Raw genomic sequence first — 20,111 nt, 5'->3', positions numbered from 1 at the left:
GAACTGCTGCATGACGGCATGATGCTTGCCACCTGCTAGAATATATATCCATTGATGAGTAACAATGGTAGAGAGGTCTTTGCCTTTAATAGCACGTAATAGGAAGCTGCAGGCACCTAGCTGTTCTGGAGTGAGTAAACATCATTCGTGTTTAAATTGCTTCCCAGTTTTTTAACAAGTTCGTTTGACTGCATTAAACATATGGCTCAGGTGTCTTATCTCAAATTATGTGGCACTTCTATAAAGAATATAATACTTGTATTATATTCCTGATTTGATTCCCTCTATCAAGGCTTAAGAACAGCAGGAAGTCCAATTAAGCATAAAGTGATTATAACTTTTGCTTTCATTTTATAGCTGAGAACAGCACTGGATAAGATTGAAGAGATGGAGATGACCAATAGCCACTTAATGAAAAGGCTGGAGAAGATGAAGGCAAATAGGACTGCGCTTTTATCTCAGCAATGAAGTGAAAATAAAAAAATACTGTGCACTGCTCCTTGAAGATCTAGCCCCTAGCTTGTTTTTAAATACAGACTTTTCATTGGCACAAACTATTTGAACACTGAGCTGTTCAGTCATATTTTAGTTTCATAATTAAATGGCATACTTTTTTTTTGTAACTTATGAAAGAATGAAATTTAGTTTGAATTCCCAGGTGAATGACAGCATTTTTTTCTGTAGCTTTTGATTCTAGAGTCAGAGCTGGAGCACAATGCTGTATGATTGACTTAGCGATAGAAAATGTTTTCACAACTGCGGAATCAAGTTTACTCACGATCTCTTTTGGCTGCTTTAATGATGCTTGATGCTTGGAGACAACTGCATGAATTCAAAAAGACACTGTAATACTGTATGATAAACTAACAGCTATATTTGCTCAAGACATCACACAGCACAAGTGCCTTTTGTATGGTGCAATTTAGATTTCAATGATGCTAGACTGTTGAAATAACCTTTGAAATCAGATAACATTTTATTTTAAGATACATAAGGGGTATTCACTAAACTTTATACATTTTGAAAATGCATTTTTTGTAAAATATTTAAATTTATAAGAAAATAAATAGGGACTGTACATAAATCTGCTTTTTTGCATGGGCACATCTGAGTTCTAGGTAATTTTGTCAAATACTAGCCCCTGATACTCTTAGTATAAGAGTACAGATTTAAAAACTTGTGTTGTACACTATCAAATTGTATGTCATCTGCTGCTTAAGTGTGAATTAAAACTTTAGGGTGGGAGGAAGTGGGTGGGAAATGTGGCTAGGGAGTTTATTAAATGGACACTTTACTGACCAGAAAAGGTGTGTGTTTTCTTTTAAAATACTGAGTTACCAACAAGAAAGAACAAAGTCTTCACAGAACACTGAATTCTGATTTTCACGTTCTTAAGAAGTATTTTTTTGATCTGTACTATAGTCATTTTTGGCTGTAGCCCACTTTCTGTGGACACTAAATGTTATTAAGAACTTCCTTCCATTTCAAGCTGGTGCATCACAAATGGGAAGACCTGCTGAATTACAATTCTGAACCACTTGAAGTAGGGCTACCCAGCGTTAGACTTTGCTTTAGGCTAGTTAGAGCCCAACACTTGATCCAGGAGGAGTCATTCCTTTGGACTGGTATCAGATGTTTTCCTGTTGCAAATCTCCCTTCAGGAGTTTTCAAACCAAGGCAAATTTCAGGCTCTTTCTTTGCTCTTGGTGCTTCTGCTTGCATTGGAGTTGCTTTCTAAAGGAAAAGCCATCTTTACAGTGCAAAATTAAAGCTCTCTTTCATGTTCTGTTTGTATGCTGGATGTCTCTTAGACTTTGGGAAAAAAAAAAAAAAAAGTTTTCCTTGTTGAGGAGAATCTGCAGGGTCTAGGCCTAGGCCTATGTATTCAATTGAAGAGAATGATATGTTGGTTATGACATAGATCTCTTTCTATTCTGTTAAACTCTGCCTGTTCACTTTGCATACTTGTTTAGAAGAAACCATGAGGGTCTTGATTCATTGTTTTTAAGCTGTGTATTCTGAGGATAAGGGATACTTTGGAGTTTTGGAGAAAATTCATGTGGGGGAGGACAAAACCTCTGCTAATGCCTCTTCTTATATGGCATATAGTTCACTTCTAATTCACTTCCTGTTAAGTGCACAACTGAGACTGGAACATGCTCCTGAATGATGTTTTCTCTGAGAGCCTTGTTGTGACAATATCTGTGATATTCCAGGACTCTTATACAGCCTCAGGAAGGGTCAGGAGTCAAGTTAAAGTTTGAGTGTGGGGTGTTTTTTTTCTAGCAAGAAAAAAAAAATCTCTGACCCAGGAGCCAGCAATCAGTTGTCATTTGCAACTGTTCTTTGAAATGCATTATCTTGTTTATATATAGTCACTTGTTATCAGTCATAGGACTCTTGTTTTTATTTTTGGAATCCTTGGTTGAAAGGGATGATTTCAAAATGCAGGGCAGAGTTCTGAAATAACCACAGTCACTAGCCCTGTAATATAAAATGATTAAGTAAGTGCCTTACATCTGTTTACATACTATCATACAGGTACTGCAGATACTATCCTAAAGCAGTCATTCTGAAACAAGTAGAGGTAAGTAACTCATTGCTTTCTAATAGCAATAAAACTTCAATTAACCTAAAGCCCTAGCTCTTTTCAAGATCACTTAACCCAATTCATTTCCTGCAATGGCACATTCATACTCAGATTGAAAACAGATTTTATTCTTCAGTTTATGAACTTCAGCTGTGTTTAGACATAGCTAAAATTTATTATTCTTTAACCAATGGAAGGAAAATAAACCCTTTGTCTGCTATCAAGTCAGTATAAATACTTCTTTTTTTCCAGTTGAGATTCCAGTTCTATCCTTTACCCAATAAATAAATATAAAATGAATGCTTTTTATGTAGACACAAGTCTGTCTAGCTACCTGCTCAACATCTCTCAAAAACTTTATACAGGTCAGGCAGGTTAGCAAGCTGCAGAATGTTGCCATCTTCAGTGAGGTACTTAGGAGGCAAAAGATGAGTCCTAAAAGCTTTGTAAACTATGTGTTCCACAGTCCATTTCCATGTTGTTGAACCAGAGTCAGAGTCTTCATTCTGAAATGCAGAAAGCAGAGGAAGACAAACAACTCATTCTCTTTCACTAAAGGAGAGCAGTTCTTCAACATTATTATGAGAGTCTAAAGATCATTATACAAGTTCTTCTAGTATTAGAGAAAGAGTTTGTTTTATACAGTCAAGTTAAAGCTCTGGGAAACTGTTTTAGTGGTATCGCTTGCAGAATTAGCTAACTTGACTGAACAGTTAAACAGATACTCAGATATTTTCCATAACCAGACTACATCTGTAAGTATATTTGCCTCTTTAATGTGCTGAGCTAGGATGCATTTCTATAGGATAAAAATGTATTCCAAACTAAGAGGCCAAGGGCTATTGTAATACTGCATACACTACAATACAAAATACTACAAGGTTCTCTCTATATATAGATGGCTTAGATTACCTGAAAAATTGTATTCTTTCAGAATCCTGCTGCCCTACTACTTGATTCACTTTGCTGAAAGTACAGTTGGAACTAGAAGTCTATAGTTTAAAAAAATTGTTGATTAATTGTTTGTTCATATGACTACTTATGGATTCTTGTACCTGAGAGTTTGTAAGGTTGGATTCATCTATTATATATTGCTTTCTAATGGAGTAGAAGATGGCTAATTCTTTACTCAGGCTTTCAAAACATTCCTTTTCTTCATCCCAGTTTACCTGTTACAATAAAGAAAAGCTACTTAAAATCTGGGCAGCAGTTAAGGGACTTGATAAAAAAAATATTAATATGAAAAATTAATAATCATCTTTTGGCTGGTTTTGTGCTGGTAACGTAAAGGAACAGAAACAAGATAGAAATGAATGCTTTCAAGTGACTAGCTCTTCTCATCTGGTTAACAGTTGACTGCAGAAGCAAAAGTATAACTGATAAGTAACTACAGTAATGGGTTAAGTACGTAACTGTACATTTAAACTAATTCCAGCCTTCCCTACATAACTTACTAGAAGTTAATTTGAATCACTTCATTATTTCCTAAATAAAATAAACAAACTCCTTTTTTTATTAAGAAAGCATACCTCTGTGGCCAAGCGAAGGATAAACAGTGGTAGCCCTTCCAATGGGGGAACATAGTTGTCTATCAGAAGTGGTAATCCTGTAAGGTTTCCTTCCTGTAATGCAACACTGCTGCTTTAGTAAAAAGGAAAAAAGTATTCCTTCTTACAGCAGATACATCAAAACTTATTATAAAACAGCTTTTTGTACTTTTATCCAAACTTAGTGATCCTTAATGGTAACTGAAATTACAAATTTGTATAGTCTGGTTCTGGGCAAATATCACAGAGGGTAGTGGTGGGGGGTGTTGGTGGTGTTGTGGTCTGTTGTTCTTAAAACTCAGAGGCCTGGATTTAGACCATCCAGGTCAGGGAGACCTGAAGTCAAGGCTCTTCTCTACCTCAAGAGACTAAACACACAACTTCCACTTCCTAGAAGAACATCAGAGTTGAGTGAGATTTTGGGAAATAGAACACTTGAAGCTGTTCTGTTTTGTCTAAAACAAGGGCTGCAGTAAGATTTTTTTTTTTTTTTTTTTTTAATATAATTTAAATATAAACTTCTGTGGAACAATCTTCCAAAAGCAGCATGAGCCCTGAGCATTTTGAATGAAAGGAAACAGCTACTTCAGTCTCTCACTGGAGTTGGTTCTCAACTGATGGTACTTCACCAGCTCAGGATTATTTCTGAAGCAAGCAAACTATTGCAGTTACCTATTGCCAACATCTAACATAGTTTACTGTGAGAGGTAATAACAGTCACCTCATCAATTTCAAGAGAGAAATAATCTTTCAGCATTTCAGTCTTCTTTTTCAGAAATTCAACAATGTATTCAGCTAGCCCTTCCTTTGGGCCATCTTCTTCTGTCCAGCCACTTTCAGGGTCCTCTAAAGCGAGCATTGAAAGCTCAAATAAAGGAGCTGGCTCCTAAAAGTGGAGAAGGCAAAATTGTTGTTAATCATCACAAAGCTCCTTCCACCCCTTAAACTCCGTTTCTTCCTTTAAATATAATCTGTCTCTGGCCTACAAACAGGGTAGGTTCTGTGTATCCTAACCACTTCTAACCAAAACACAAACAAACTGATTTCTTACCGATAGGATTCTGTAGAGTCTGTGGTTTGGTAAAGTGCTTTTCTGATATATTTCTGATAAAGATAGGTTATGCATTAAAATTGATTATTTGTCCCAGTACAACAAGGAACAAAAGGTGGTGAATAGACAGAAATGAGGCTAGCAACATTGGGCCAGTATCACAGCTCACAACAGTAGCTACAAAACTGTTAACAGTATTTGCTACATTATACTAGCCTAAAAATATCAATCTCGCAGTTGACAAAAAAAAAAAAAAAAAAAAAAAAAAAAAAAAAAAACCACTATAAACGAGTCTGGAAAAAAAAATAGGCTTGATACTCACAGACAACCTTAAGACTCCAAAGTTTGCAAAGTCATAAATAAGTATCTGGTAGAAGAGTTCTTGGCTAAATCAAAGTAAAAGAGTTAGTTATATGGGTATTTCCACTTCAAGGTATGTATTTTAAAAAGGAAAAGGTCAGGTCACCTTGGGAACATCAGAGATGTCCATTCATATTAACAAACATCTTTCTTTAACTAAACAGTTTAAGATGCTCATGTACACCCTAAATCTGTTTCTTGGTTTCTGACCCGTATTGGTGTTACATACTTTAGCCTGCTGCCACTGTCAATTTATTCCCAGGTACACTGTGTTTAAACCTCTTTACTCCTTTGCTGCATTGCAAGAAATGCACTGGAGCTTGGAAATTGATACTCATCTATCTAAAACTTTGTAACTGGCACAGTTTTGAAGATTGTGCCTACAAAAATACCAACTGCATTGCCATTATGTCCTGCAGATTGCATAAATCCAAGTGGATATATCACGGATATTTCTGAAACCTCTGCTTGCTCACATTTGCACAATCTGCCACAGACAATCATGAAGCACGTAAAATTTCTCCATTACACCAGTTTTTGAATGCACAGGACAGTAGCTGGCATTTTGATGATGCTGATGCTCTGCAACTTTTCACAAGCTTGCCAGCTCTGTTTCCACTTTCTGAACTGATTGCTTAATTATTAGCCTCACAATTTTTTGCATAGGTGACAAGAGAATGTTTTTTGTTTTTCTGTCATTTCCTTCTCCCTTCTGACTACTTTGGTAGTGAGAGCTATTTCAACTGCTGGCAAATCAAGTAGCTTCTTTACCTGAGTTTTGTTGTATTGAGAAGATACAGTTTTGTTTGATATTGTGCCAGAGCCCACTGAGGACTGACACAGCCAACGAATGAGTGATTGTGTAGCATCTCTTGAAGACCTGAAACAATAAATAAAAAAGTCCATAAATCCCCAACTCCAGCATCAACCCTGGCCAGATTGATTTGTTTGACCGGTTTGTAACATGTCTTTCTAATATGAAAGTCTCAGACTACTGTTCAGGTACTGCACTACTATACACCTGCTTCTAAAATAGGCCTGTATTACCAACTATCAGTATATGTTTTGCAATCGTAATCATCTGTGTGAATATGCATATAGTTGTACATATTAAAGCACAAATGAGAAAGATTATCAAAATCTCTGTATTTGACTTGAATAGCATGACTTTCTGGAGCAGTTTCTGGCAAGAGATTAGTAAGGGCGTACAGACATACTTAACAGAAAACTGCAGATGTAGAACAACCTTTAAACAAAATATAATAGCCAGACTAGATTTTGGAATGTGGCAGATTAAGTCCATAATTTTTTTTGCTTTCCCCAAATAAATTTCTGGCCTTCTCATTAAAAAAAAAAAAAAAAAAAATCCATTTGAGAAGTGAGATTCCATATTAAAAGTCCATTTTAGCCAGTCCACAAAAGATGCAACCAGGACAACTACACACACAGAAGATCATTCCCAGCATTTGACCTAACTGGAAAATACTGGATTATGTGACTCAATAGGACTCTTATGGCAACTGAAAAATTAACAGCAAACAACCCTAGTAACCTTTCACCTTTCTCCAAAGTAACTCTTATCAAGACTAAGAATATTTCACCAGTCACTCGTGAACTTCTTTCATGAAAGTGCGACAGATTCAAACAAAAATGATGAGTAAAAGTAGTAAATGAAAACCTGATCAAGCCTAATCCTTTATTAAGTTTTCCTTCTAAACTATTTCAGAATCAAACAAGCAAAATTTTGGTAGTGAACATATAACTGACATTTCAGTTTGAAAGTTATAAAATAACTCAGCTTTTGAAACAACAATTTTAAGGGATTATTAGTTACAATGCAAGTTACTGTGCAAACTGTTTAGAGTATATAAAACATATTTACTAATACATTATACTGAAATTTAAAACCAGTCCAGTATAGCTCATACCACTTAGTAGCTGTCTGTTCAGAGTATTAACAAACTTTTTTGTTAAAAGCTTGCTTACAGCAGTGGGCTAGTGTGGCCATGTTTTTAACGTTTTTTCTTTTCCTCATCAATCCAAGCAAACATATTTAATTGTCAGGGCAAGAGTAACCTTGGGGAGCAAGATAACTGCTTACCTGCATGCGCCTGGTTACTAATTTCCTCCTGGAGGGTCAACACACTGGTCAAGTTGATAATTCTTCTTCTTGGGGTGCAGGCAGCAGTCATTTCCTTTCTATTATCCTCTTTCTCCATTTCTACATCAATGTCTTCGCGTGGTCTCTTTCTGCAATAAGGAAATAAAAAGGAATCATGTTCTATTCTTTTATCACACGCTCAGCGGATGGAATGGTCAATTCAGAGGCTCTACATTAACAAAGGAAATGCAGAAAGCTTCCCAAAGCTTCTCAGAAGGAAAGACACTTTCGTTGTACTTCCCAGGCACAATTTGTTAGAAAATGGTAGTTCACAAGGGAATTTAAGACTTTTCTTTAATACTGAATGCATCAGATATGCCTATTGCTTAAGCATCAAGCCAATCAGACTCAAAAGAACACATCACAAAATTCTGTTATTTCTAAGGGACTTTTTTTTCCTGCAATATTAGAAAAAAGAAATCAGACTCTCTCAAATGACTTTGGCCTCTCACAACATTTCTCTTCAAGAGCTAAAAAAGACCATAGGACTTTTACCTTTACTAGGATATTGTCTGAAAAATTCAATGATATATATTCTACTCCCCCACAAAAGGAGGCATACAAATAGACTAATATGACCTCCCTAAACTAAAGTTAATGTCATTATTTAGTTTCCTACCTTCCAATACACACAGAATCTCCCGTTCCATTTATGGAGTTATGTAATGAGTTATGTAATGTATGACTCAAATGAAATACAATTTCTTTGATGGTAATGCCACGAAATGAATAGGTAATATTTCATATTCAGCAAAGATGAGACTTACCGAGCAGGCACTGTTTCCAGAGGCAAGTCTCTACCCTCACTCAGGCCCCCAGCTGTCACTGTGTCCCTCTGAGCACCAGCGAGTTCAGCTGCATCACTGACATCTTCCATTTCAGCATCTTGTGGCCTGACTGTGCCCTCAGGGAGTCCCACGCTGTCCTCTGCTGTCACTTCTGTGGGGCCTGTGCTTAGTGGGTTGTTCACTGGCTGAAGAAAAGCATCCAGCTTTTGCTCTCTGGAATCGGTGCGGACCATCTGGTGTGCATAAACTTTATCACTCGTTCCTTTGGTAGTCGCAGCAGAGTTTGCTGCTGATTTTACTACCTCACTGGAAGAACATTCAGCCCCCGGCAGCAATGTCTTCATCCAGATATGGAAGAGAGAAGAGCAGAGATTCAGCACAAACCAAAGACCAGCCAACTCCTCACAGCATCTCACTGCGCACAGGCGGGTAACGTTCAAATTGCGCAGACACCATGTCAACCGCTCACACGCAGTACTGTGCTCCTATCTACATAGGATGAATGTTATCATCTTGGCACTTAAGGAAATCATCATTAATGAACGTCACCTTGACTCAAAGACAAAAATCTTTAATGTCAACAAGCACAATAAAACTTGTTTTTTAAAAGTTATAATGGTTATAATTCTCATACTATACATAGATGTTACGGAGGTTTTTTATTAAATATCTTCATTCACTTTTTTTTTCCAGTAAGTTTACTGCCTTGTCACCAACACTGGTATATTAAAGCAACTTGAGTACAGAGCAAAGATTTGAAACTACCAGTATAACACTGATAGTTATCAATTACTGCCTAGATTGTACTCTTGAACAGAGCAAAAATGATCGCTGTTAACACAATGCAGCGTTCTAGTCACTTGAAACGTGTTCTCACCTGGGTGAAGTACATCCGTGAAGAATTAGAGCCCAATAACTTGCTCTCTACATGTTGCTGCACACGCTCTAGAATACTATCCTCATGAAGGAAATGGACTTCATGTTTTGTAGGATGCACATTCACATCTACATTCTGAGGAGCTATTTCCAGACTGCAAAACATTTTAAAAGAAGCTAACCCAGAATTTCCCATGCATAGCAGAGAGGGCACTAATCATTTCAATGCAAGATTCATCATAACTAGGGCCGTGACTCCATTCAATGAAGCCAAAACAATCCTGAAATCTGCAGTCAGATATTGTTTAGTTGAAGAATTGATTCAAAAATCAGTCAACATAGCTAAGCTTAAATAAAGTTCTCCACTCTACTACTACAAAAACAGTAGTACAGTATTGTGTTCCTCCAGAACACAATATAAATCCTAGCAAGGGAAGACGTTGATTTGGAATAAGAGACCTGACCGGTCGAAAATGCTCTGCTTTATTCCTAGTGCAACTAACTTTCCTAATCTATGATGTCAAAGGATTTAAACTGAAATCGTAGGTGCTCACCACTTCTGAAAATCAGGCCTTCTTTTTTTTAAGATTTTTTTAATGTGATCTTCCTAATATTAAACACACATAGTGAATTATCTCCTATTTGGCAATAAACTACCTCAATGGGATCCTTAACACTACCATCAGGGATACCAACAGCTTTTTAAACCTACTCACTCCTGCTACACCATACAAGATAGCATTAGAAGGCCACATTTTTCTACTACTTTACCTTAAGTATAGGAACGGATGCGTACTTTTTGGTAAATAAGCAGCATAGACAGTTTCTATGGCTTTCCGCAAAGCGGTTGACTCTACCAGTCGATCTGAAACAAAGAACAGAATGCTACATTCAGACCACACCACTGAAATACACTGCTAACAACTCATTTAGACCAGAATCTTCATGCACTGCACCTTCAAAAGGCATCCATTGTACCTCTGTTTTTCTCTAGACATCTTAAAATAAAACCAGGAATAGGCAATGTTGTTTTAGTGGTGGGTTTTTTTTTTGTTTTTTTGATTGTTTGTTTTTTATATTTAGAATCATTTTTCAAAGGTGTGCTAAAATTGGAATAAAAAAAACACCTTTTCATTAATTGGTACAGTCTAGGTTGGTGCATCCCACGCCACTGTTGCTACAACCATAACCTTGACACTCCATAGGTTTGAATTTCTTTAGGCCCAGTCTCAGCTGGCCCAGCTCTTCAGCATTTTAGAGTATGAAATATGACCCACGTTGCAAATAGAAAAACATTTTAAGATCTATATATGAACTGTAATATAAACTTTCTTGAAAAACACTGAAGGGTAAATACTTGGAAAGTTTTTGTAGTTCTCTAGAGAGAAACGGATTTTGTTGTTCTGATTCTTATGCAAGCAACATACAACTCTATAACATGCCTTTTTAAAAAAAAAAAAAACTTACGGTTTATGAAGAGTAAAAATATACATTTCTTCACAGAGTAGTTTGCATTCGTTATGTAACCTTTCATTTTAAAGGCCAAGCTTGCATCTTCACAGCCCACTTCTATCAGTTCTCTATTGACAGTTTTACAGAAAAAAAAAAAAGATTATTTTGTTTATATAAATTTCAGTCATGTTACTTACAAGTAGGAATACATTGTTATGTATTTCGTTTATGTTTCTGTTAAAGAAAGCACTAAAATTGTTTTAGAGTTTATACAGTCTATGCCGATCCATAAAATTATTTAAAATACAAAAATAATAAAACGCCAATTGCATTTTTTCTTGCTTATCTCTCCCTACGTAAATATAAAACAGTAATACAGTATGATTAGAGTCTACAAAACCATACAGAATATCTTTTTAATACCTGAATATATCACATTAGAACTGTCAGTTTCAGTCACTGAGAGTGGCAGACACAGACACTTCAAACTTGCCAGCAGCCCAGAGAAGGTCATCTTTTTCTTGACCTGTTGTGTCCACTTTTACCAGTTTAATAATTATAAACGGGTTATTAAGAAGTCACATTGAAAAAAAAAAAGAAATCTTTTTTCTTCTCACATGTACAGATCCTACCAAGAAAAATCTTCATAGTTCACATGATTTTTGTGAAGTATTATTTAGGAAAATCTGATCAGATTTTGGTAATTTGTGAGTACAACTATCTAGCAAGGTATTATGCTAAATTTCAAAATTAAAGGCTTATAGACTACTTATTTCAAATTAAATCTCTGTATATTCAGACTTTAATTTTTAGTTGTGTTCATTTTTTAAGTGTAAATAATAATCTAGGTTTAACAACATTTGAAATTGGGCAGAATAAAGGTTACACTTGATTTTAAAAAAATTTAATTGAGATGGACAATTTATGCAGGACTGTGTGAATGAAAAGCTGCATCAAGCAAGTATTATTTGCAAACAAAATCAAATGTGTAACAAAAACATGAACAATATTGACAACATTGCAGACCTTATTGCTAAACAGCCTTTTTATTTTGCTGCATTTTCTAAAGGTGTTTTCGTCTACTGAAAGTTGAATTCTTTACATGTGAACTGTGATTTTAGTAACTGAATCAAACTGGCACCTAAGTATTCATGGGAGACCTCAGAGAAATTCATTCAATAAGCCTGTTCTATGAACTCTTCCCAGATTAATATATTATAAAAAGAGAGAATTCTTTCTAACGCTACGGATAAAGTTTAGGAAATAGGATGGGTTATGTGTGTTTGTTTTCAGCTTTTCTTATTGGTTTATTCAGCTTCAGCTCACATTGCTTTTGTCAAAGTATTAAAAACTAAAATTTCAGAGAAGTAAGTTCTAGAACACTTTGAAATTTATCAAACAGCAGACTGCAGTAAGAAGAGGTAACATTTTCACAGCGTAGGGGGAGATTAGGAACTTGTAGAGCAAGCTGGACCTGTGTTATCTTTCTAAATTAGCACATGGAAAACTACAAGCAGATGGTTCCCTTTCAGTGCATTAAAGGAAAGATCAGATACTCACATTACTACTCCCCCTCGTACTTTGATTAAAGAAAAAAAAAATTGCCACACATTCTACAAGGCAAGAGAGGGCAATCTATTACGGCAACATTTCTTCTTCTCTATAGTTCATTTCACAGCAAATACATGTAAAGTTAGCACAGTCTGTGTCCTTTAAGAAGAGAAGGGATAGGAAGGTTAGGTTAGCATCGTGTCAAAATGAAAACGGTCAACGTACCTGCTAACAGCATTTCCAAAGATGGACCTGATATTATCCACTGTTGAGGCATTTGATAAGGTTCTAACATCTGACACAGTATCACCTTGCTACAGAGAGCAGAAATGAGCATCACAGTTCTGGCTGAAATTTTCAGAGATACATTAAACACAACAATATGCATTTCTAACAAAAATGCACAACTTTTTTGAAATTTTGTCTTATTATTTACTTATTTGTGTTCAGAGAAAAAAAACAATAGGTGGTAAACAGTATAGAAATACAATAATTGATAGACCACACCAGGTGCATGGTCCATTGGGCTAATAACCCACCTTTGAAAGTGAGGAATACAAGCACTTCAGTAAATAAATATCAAGAATGCCACAGACCAAGATCAAAGGTACTCTGCCCCACCTTCTTTCATACAGCTGTTTGTAACCAGAACTTCAAGAAGAGTTTGAAACAGCTCATAGAACTAAAACAAAACAAAACACTGGCAACATAGAAAACTCCAAACTCCTGACAATCACTTTTTATCGTGTTTACTTTTAATTGACGTGTTTTGTATCCAAACTGCAAAACACACTTCAATATTTCAGTACAAGGGATGGCTCTATAGACTAATCCCATTGCAGAAGATGCATTACAACACAGAACTTTTCTGACACTTTCATATAAATATGAAGTTAGAGACACTTTACATACCTTTTTAACTGAAAAGCTGATGCCTGAGTTATGGATGGCATACCTGAGACAGAGACAAAAAGAGTGCCATATGTGAAAGAATAGGTTACTTCCCCTGAACACTCAAAAGTGACCAGTAACATGGGCAATTCATTTATAACTAGCTGAAATAATACAAAGTTCAAGGATCACCTTAGGTAATTTCTCAGAAAAAACCCCAAACCTAATCCAAACCGTATAGGTCTAATTATTTCAATTTCATTTCACAGGCTTAACAAAAACAGCAAAACCTCTTCAGTAAAACAGATTCAACTCTCAGCTTCTATGGAGAAGGATCCGAAAAAAGGCTGGCCTGCCTCCTCCGAGTTCCCCTCCCCCTCGAGGTCAGCTGTGTGCGATCCAAGGCCTAGTTTTGATACAGCACAGCCGCTCATCCTTGGCACAGACTTCCAGAGAAATGGCTAGGTTGTGAGAAAGAACACAAAGTAGCAGGCAAGACAAGGAAGGTGAAAATGCAGACAGAGGTTAGATTGTTGCAATGGGGACACTGAGTAGCTCAGAATTCAAGAGAAGAAAATGAACATTAAAGAAAAAAAAAAGGAAAATCCTAATGGGGGCGGGGGGAAGCAAGCAGCCAGTTGGTAGACAGACACTCAGCAAGGCTGCAAATCAGCCATCCATGGAGCAGTGGAAGCCAACTCTTCACCACCTTCACCAGGCAGTGCCTGCCTGGCTAGTAAAGACTCTCCAGCATCTTACCAGGGGAGTATGATAATACATACCATAGTGTCTTGTTACTCTTTGCTATCTTTTTTGTTTACTGTAAGTGTAAAGTTTTTTCTGGTTGTGTAGATCCTGTTTGCAAGTCTCTTCACATGCCAAAGATGCCTGAATCAGTGACCCAGCAAGAGAACATTACATCTCACAGATGAATTGATTTTTTTTTTGGGAGGGGGGGAGAAGTGAAATTGTTGTTCAGCTTATTCATATTCAGCTAAATCTCAAATGTTTTTGGATGGTTTTGGATCCTTTTCAGCCCAAGTTCATTTAGAGTTCACTCACTCAAGGCTCGATTTGCTGGAATTCTTGCTAATAGCAACAAACTGACTACACAGTTTCTCTTCTGGATTTTGTTTATCTAATTGGACTGTTAGATAATATCATACACTAACAAATACTTTAAAAACTAACAAACAAAAACCCACACATATGCCAGTTCCTCCCCAAATGCCAATGCTCTACTTGGCTTTAGAAAAATATTGAGCATCTCTTTCAGACTACCTGCTAACAACCTCCAGTATTTTTGCATACTCTTCACTTGGATTTTTTAAAGCTTTCCTTCTTGTATTTACATTATAAAAAAGGTCTTCAACCTGTAGAGAAAAAGATTACAATTAAAAAATCAATTTTAAGCCTTCTATCACTGTGTAATTCATTTAAATCCATCTTCCTAATAAGTACTTACAAAACTGTTCTGATAGTATTTTTATTTATGAAGCATCCATGTTTGATTTACTCCTAATCTGCTTAGGTTCACTTCACAAAATTCAACTCTAGAGACACGTTTTTCAGCTATTTTGGTACCTTAGTATTGTATTATTCCATACAAAAACAAAACAACAAAATCTACAAGTACCCACTTTTCAAAAATTAAAAATTATATTCCTTCCATTGCAGATGACAATGCATTTCCTGATTAAACTGTTTTAACAAAATATAAATAATAAATACAGATAAAATATAGATAATCCTGCTGCACTCAAGACTGTTCACTTCATTAAAAACTTAAGATTTTTAATTTTCATTATTTATTTAAATAGTTATATAACATGCAAATTATTTTCTGTGATAAAAACAGAAATGCAGAAGTATAAAGTTCAGCTTCTTTTTTAAGCTCCTACCCTAGACCTTGATCTAAGGTTGACTCACACTAAGCTCGGTGCATGTATGCATACGCTCCAAGGCCAGGCTTCCACTTTCCACTCTGGACTATGCAACATGCACACTCCTTCCCATTCTGAGTTCCTTGCTTTTCATTATCCTCACCCTTAATCTAATCCTGATCACGTGCCAGGGTTTGCAGGCATATAATCTCACTGCAAGTCCAGAAGAAGATATACCTATGCTAGACTCCATCTTTCCACGTTCTGGACCACGCAACTTGCCCTACTGCTCCCGTTTGTGAAGAATAAGGAGCTCAATCCTAATGATAATCCTCATTCCCACCCACGTGCAAAGTTTAGTAGAAATATGATACCACTGAAAGCTAAAGAGCAGTTTCAGATGCTGGCTCTCATTTTCCCACTGTTGCTTGTATAATACACACCAGTCCTCCATACTCCAAGCTCCTTAGTTCTTATAACCCTAATTTTCCATAAGGCTTCAACAGCCCACATGTATTATGAAATATTTCTGATAGTATATCACTGCACTATCCCCAGGAGAAACAGAATCTTCTGAAATTCACCTTGTTCTCTTTGCGTGAAAGAAAAAAACATGCAAGAAGGTCATTTGGAAAATATTCTATAAGGTGAGACTGTCACACACCTTCCAACATAAGCTTACAACAAACGCTGTAAGCACAATAACCAGAGAGCAGGAGAGGGTAAGACAGTAGGAACACAAACATACCATAATCTGAGTCCCTTGGTTTCCAGCACAAGGTTTTGGAGGGCCTTTAATTTTTCCATCGCTGTACGTAGCTCTAATCAGAAAATAAAAATAAGAGACTATCAGACATCTAGATTGGTCGGGGGGGGGTGGGGAGAAAAGGAAGATGAATGAAGAAACTCCATCATCGCACTCCTCCCTCCCTGCAAAGGACATGGGACACTGACAGTTAGCTGCAACAACTGGCATCTTTGACAGGAGTACCAGAGGGGCAGTAAGGAGGTGAGAGGAAAAGCAGAGGAAAAGGGATAGATAACAAGAAATGTGTTTTTAAATATATTATGATTATTGATACTTTTCCTGTAATAGTAATATTCTTGTATTTTGTTTTTCATTACAGTTAGACCTGTCCGGATGTGAAAAATAATTTTTTTCATTAGATTTAACATTTCAGTCACACCAGTGAGAAATTCTTCTCCGTACATATAAAATCTGCTTCCTTTTGGCCAATTACATGGGTCAAAAATTGTCTATGCTCAAAATGTTATTCTTTTAGTAAGTTATACAGATGCATAATTTTAAAGAGTATACTTTTTTGCCCTCTACACACTTAATGCAAGAAAGATCACAGTCACACAACCTTTTGCGACTCAAAATTCAGAACTCTCCTTTTTTTCCAACCTTTTCTTAAAAACAGTTGAGAAGTTAAGGCACAGATTTTTGCTTATGTTGAGAGGTTTAGTTTTCAGGAGAATACTCAAAATCCTTTTTGAACAGGATTAGGCACCTTGCATACAATACCAAATTAAGATGTAAGATCCTGTGTTCAGGACCCATGAAATTTGCAAGACACACTGCCTGTGTACACAAATCATTTTTTTCTAGAAATCCAGCAAAACATAGAAGTTTACCCTACACTGGTTACTGAAGTAGAATTCATTTTAGACTCCCCCCCCCTTAAAATATATTGCTTTAGGTAGAGCTTACTTTTACAGTCTGGAATAAAAATAAATAAATAATAATGTTAATAAAAATAGTCAAACTATGTTTTCTCACTTTTGGAGCCTTTTTTGCAACTGCCTGGATGCCCAGAATTCCCTGTTTCCCTCCTCGCTCTGAATAAACTGCCCTCTTCTGTCTCATGTCAAGCCATGTTACTAAGAACACTAAAAAGAGAAATATATCTGTTTACATAATGTTATATAATAAGTAGCATACCTGTATGCACATTTTCCATCAGCAGTCTTAGTAGTTACTGTAACATGTGCAACATGACTTATGCTAGCCAATGCCTAGAGAAAGAAAAAGAATCTTTGTGAGCCTTGCTCAAGAAACCAATAATTTCTGAATGAGTGTCCACACTTTAAACATCATCACTAAATTTTCATATATCTTTGCAATGAATTAATAAGAACCCTTATAAGAAAACTGCAGGTTGGTAAAGCTTAAATGAATTTCAGTACCTTCAATATTGACTGTTATTCAGGACCTTCTTTTGGCTTTTCCAACATTTCATTCTGTATTACAATGCAAGTATCTAGCAGTGTAATATAACTTAAAAGAGGGCTTGCAAATATATTACAGTGGTGCTTTTTTCTTTCTGTTGTGTTATTAAAAGACAGCTGGCTTTACTGGTTTCCTTATGGTTTTGCTGTTTACTTCTCAAGCTCTACCGAAGTTCTTCTTTTGACTATATGTAATATTACGAAGTTAGGTCTTATTATATTTGTTTTCTTGTAAAAGTCAATGTACAGGTCTATACAGTCTAGTGAGCACAGCCTCAGGACCAGACTCACTGGCTGCAGAGACAAAGAGCCGACAGCGTGAGCAAGGAACTCCAGGAGAGTCTGATCTCTAGAGCATGCAAGGATTTATACACCCAAGTACACTCAGCTTCATTATATGTCCAGCTGCTCCCGTGGATGGAAAAGCAGAACTGACCATGGACTGTGGTCCATGTACTTTGAACCTGCTATAACTTATTATAGAAACAACACAAAATGTGCTTCTTGATTTTTTTAAAATATTAATTTCATTATTTTCTTGGAACATAGTATTTTCAAAGTACTGGGGTGATCAAAAAATTAGGAACAATAAAAAAAATCAGGGATAATAGCAAGGAAATAAGAAAGAGGTTAAGTTTTACAGACTGTCAACAAAGAGGAAGAACACATTTGGAATATATCTAAACTCATGCTGCCCAAATACAGTGGATCACGTTAAGCTAGATAAGGAAGTCTGACTTCCCAGGACATTCTCAGATCGAATCAAGTAACACAAAAGACAGACCACAAAGCTAGTCTTAACAAAAATTTTCTAGTGCCAGGACTATATCAAATCATTACACATTGTAATTAGACGCTTTTACATATAAATGCAGTAACAAAAGCAATAAACCAAAATTTAGTAATGTGATTTATCCATAGATACCACATAACTTCATGTATTTCCTTAGCTTTGCTTCAGGCTTCTAAGAGCTGTAAAACACATACTATAAATATCACAAACAGTTTTAAAACATGTTACTTCCTCTTTCTTTTCAGGTTGTACATTGCTACAGAACAACTCCAGTAGTAAAAGCATTAACAAAGGAATTTTCCAATAGTATGGTCTAGGAGATGGCTACTGGCTACAGCATTAGCGGCAGCTTTGTTAGCTACTTTTACCCATCACATTGCAGTAGATGCATTTTAGTAGTCCCAGATACAGCAATTGGCTCAGTTGTGTACTATGTTCTTCCCTACAGTCAGCAGACCACTTGTGTTCTCTAAAATAAAATGCAGATATAGAGCTATTGCTACTTTTTAAAAGCTCTCTCACTCTTTGTTCACATGCATTGGCAGAGAATTAACTGATATTATTATTCTTCAATTTATTAAAAAAAAAAATCTCCCAATTTCAGTCTAACAGGCTTTGTGGCTCATTCACCTTCTCAGTGCTTACCTTTTCTTTGAGGCCTAAAAAAATCCCTGTACCTAAGGCATTCTCTCAGCAAACAGGGAATGAGATATTATCTAAATCCCCCTACAATAGGATAACAACAAAAAATGAACATTTTCAAAACCTTGTCAAAGAGCTTACCTCACCCCTAAAACCATATGTGGATATACTGGCCAAGTCTTCAAATTTTTGCAGTTTACTCGTAGTAAATCTCTCACATACAATGTCCAGATCTTCTTTCTATGTGAAAGGGACAAGCAAATAACAAGTTACTTTTTGTTTCCAAGTCTTTTCAAGATAAAAAAGACTTATTTGTAAATTGAAATAAAGTTTAAGTGACAATATCAAACATCAGCACAGAGGTATCAATTTAGGTTACTTACCCTGATACCACAGCCATTATCTTGGACCTGGATGAGCTTCAGACCACCTTCTTTCACTATTACCTGGATGCTGGTAGATTTAGCATCCAAACTGCAGAGATAAAGAAACCATGCTACAGAATGAAGAGCTTTATGACTTAAATGGAATTTCAAATCATTGCTATACAAGCAATAATTTGTTTCAACTCTAATTTTCAATCATCTTGTGATTTGTTCTGCTTAAGTTTTTACCTCCTCCTTCCCTTTTCTTCTGACAACACTGATACATTATTCTAAATCACAACACAAAATAATTATGACAAATTTTAGAAATTTAGAAAAATAGGAAGAAAGATGTCTAGTCCAAGAAACACAATGTGGCCATTCTTTACCCCTTAAGAAATCACACAACACACTCAGCTGCATGTTTTCACACGGCTGATTCAGTTCAAGATATTTACTACTGCAAAGGCAGCAGGTTTAATCCTAGAGAGCCTTTATCCTCAAACCCACCTCAAATTATTAGCTTGAGGCTTAAACAGGTAAGCAAATGACTTCAGACAGTAACAGAGCTAAGCAAACAAGTTCTGGGCGCAGTGCTATTCACCGGGCGCGAGCGGAAGGCGCCTGAGCACTTCCAGCCACCCACAGCTATTTTTCCACCGCCCCGCGGCTCCCCGCACCGACCCTCGCCGCCACCCAGGGCCCCCGCACCGGCCCCGCGGGCCGCCACGCCCGGCGGCGTTACCAGTTCTCCACCATCTCCTTGATGGCGTTGGCCGGTCTCTGGATGACCTCGCCGGCCGCAATGCGGTTCACCACGGCCTCATCCAGCCGCCGGATCACGCCGGCCATCAGCGCCATGGCAGGGGGGCGGCGGGGACCCGCCGCGGGGCGGAGCAGGAGAAGCGGGCGGAGGTGACGCGCGCACC

General features: G+C 36.8%; 2 protein-coding genes across 15 annotated transcripts in view; one reads left to right on the top strand and one right to left on the bottom strand.

Annotated features, from left to right (window-relative positions):
* LRRFIP2 (LRR binding FLII interacting protein 2) overlaps nucleotides 1–1,084 on the top strand; it is a 57,692-nt gene extending 56,608 nt beyond the window's left edge. For all 10 annotated transcript variants that reach the window (XM_062569509.1, XM_062569508.1, XM_062569504.1 and 7 more), the window contains one exon: nucleotides 358–1,084. In XM_062569509.1, coding sequence (XP_062425493.1) covers nucleotides 358–468 — 111 coding nt within the window. In that variant the 3' untranslated portion in view covers nucleotides 469–1,084. The remainder of the gene's footprint in view (nucleotides 1–357) is intronic.
* On the bottom strand, nucleotides 860–20,111 carry MLH1 (mutL homolog 1). 5 transcript variants are annotated; one of them, XM_062569497.1, is made up of 20 exons: nucleotides 19,928–20,111; nucleotides 19,201–19,291; nucleotides 18,959–19,057; nucleotides 17,096–17,169; nucleotides 15,899–15,971; nucleotides 14,549–14,640; nucleotides 13,289–13,331; nucleotides 12,602–12,690; nucleotides 10,841–10,953; nucleotides 10,145–10,238; nucleotides 9,375–9,528; nucleotides 8,477–8,835; nucleotides 7,650–7,798; nucleotides 6,320–6,428; nucleotides 5,511–5,574; nucleotides 4,859–5,023; nucleotides 4,120–4,212; nucleotides 3,646–3,759; nucleotides 2,925–3,096; nucleotides 860–2,484 (listed from the first exon to the last, which is right to left on the bottom strand). In XM_062569497.1, exons 1-19 carry the CDS (start codon nucleotides 20,041–20,043, stop codon nucleotides 2,929–2,931), a joined length of 2,259 nt encoding a protein of 752 aa, XP_062425481.1. In that variant the 5' UTR covers nucleotides 20,044–20,111; the 3' UTR covers nucleotides 860–2,484; nucleotides 2,925–2,928. The 5 variants fall into 5 exon arrangements, with proteins under 5 accessions (XP_062425481.1, XP_062425480.1, XP_062425482.1 ...); XM_062569496.1 differs by lacking the exon at nucleotides 860–2,484 and having other exon boundaries at nucleotides 2,698–3,096; XM_062569498.1 differs by lacking the exon at nucleotides 860–2,484 and having other exon boundaries at nucleotides 2,698–3,096; nucleotides 19,894–19,955.

The sequence above is a fragment of the Rhea pennata genome, chromosome 2 (assembly GCF_028389875.1).
Source record: "Rhea pennata isolate bPtePen1 chromosome 2, bPtePen1.pri, whole genome shotgun sequence".
NCBI classification, from domain to species: domain Eukaryota; kingdom Metazoa; phylum Chordata; class Aves; order Rheiformes; family Rheidae; genus Rhea; species Rhea pennata.
Note: the sequence above shows the minus strand (reverse complement) of the source record. Positions and strands in the feature narration are given on the sequence as shown.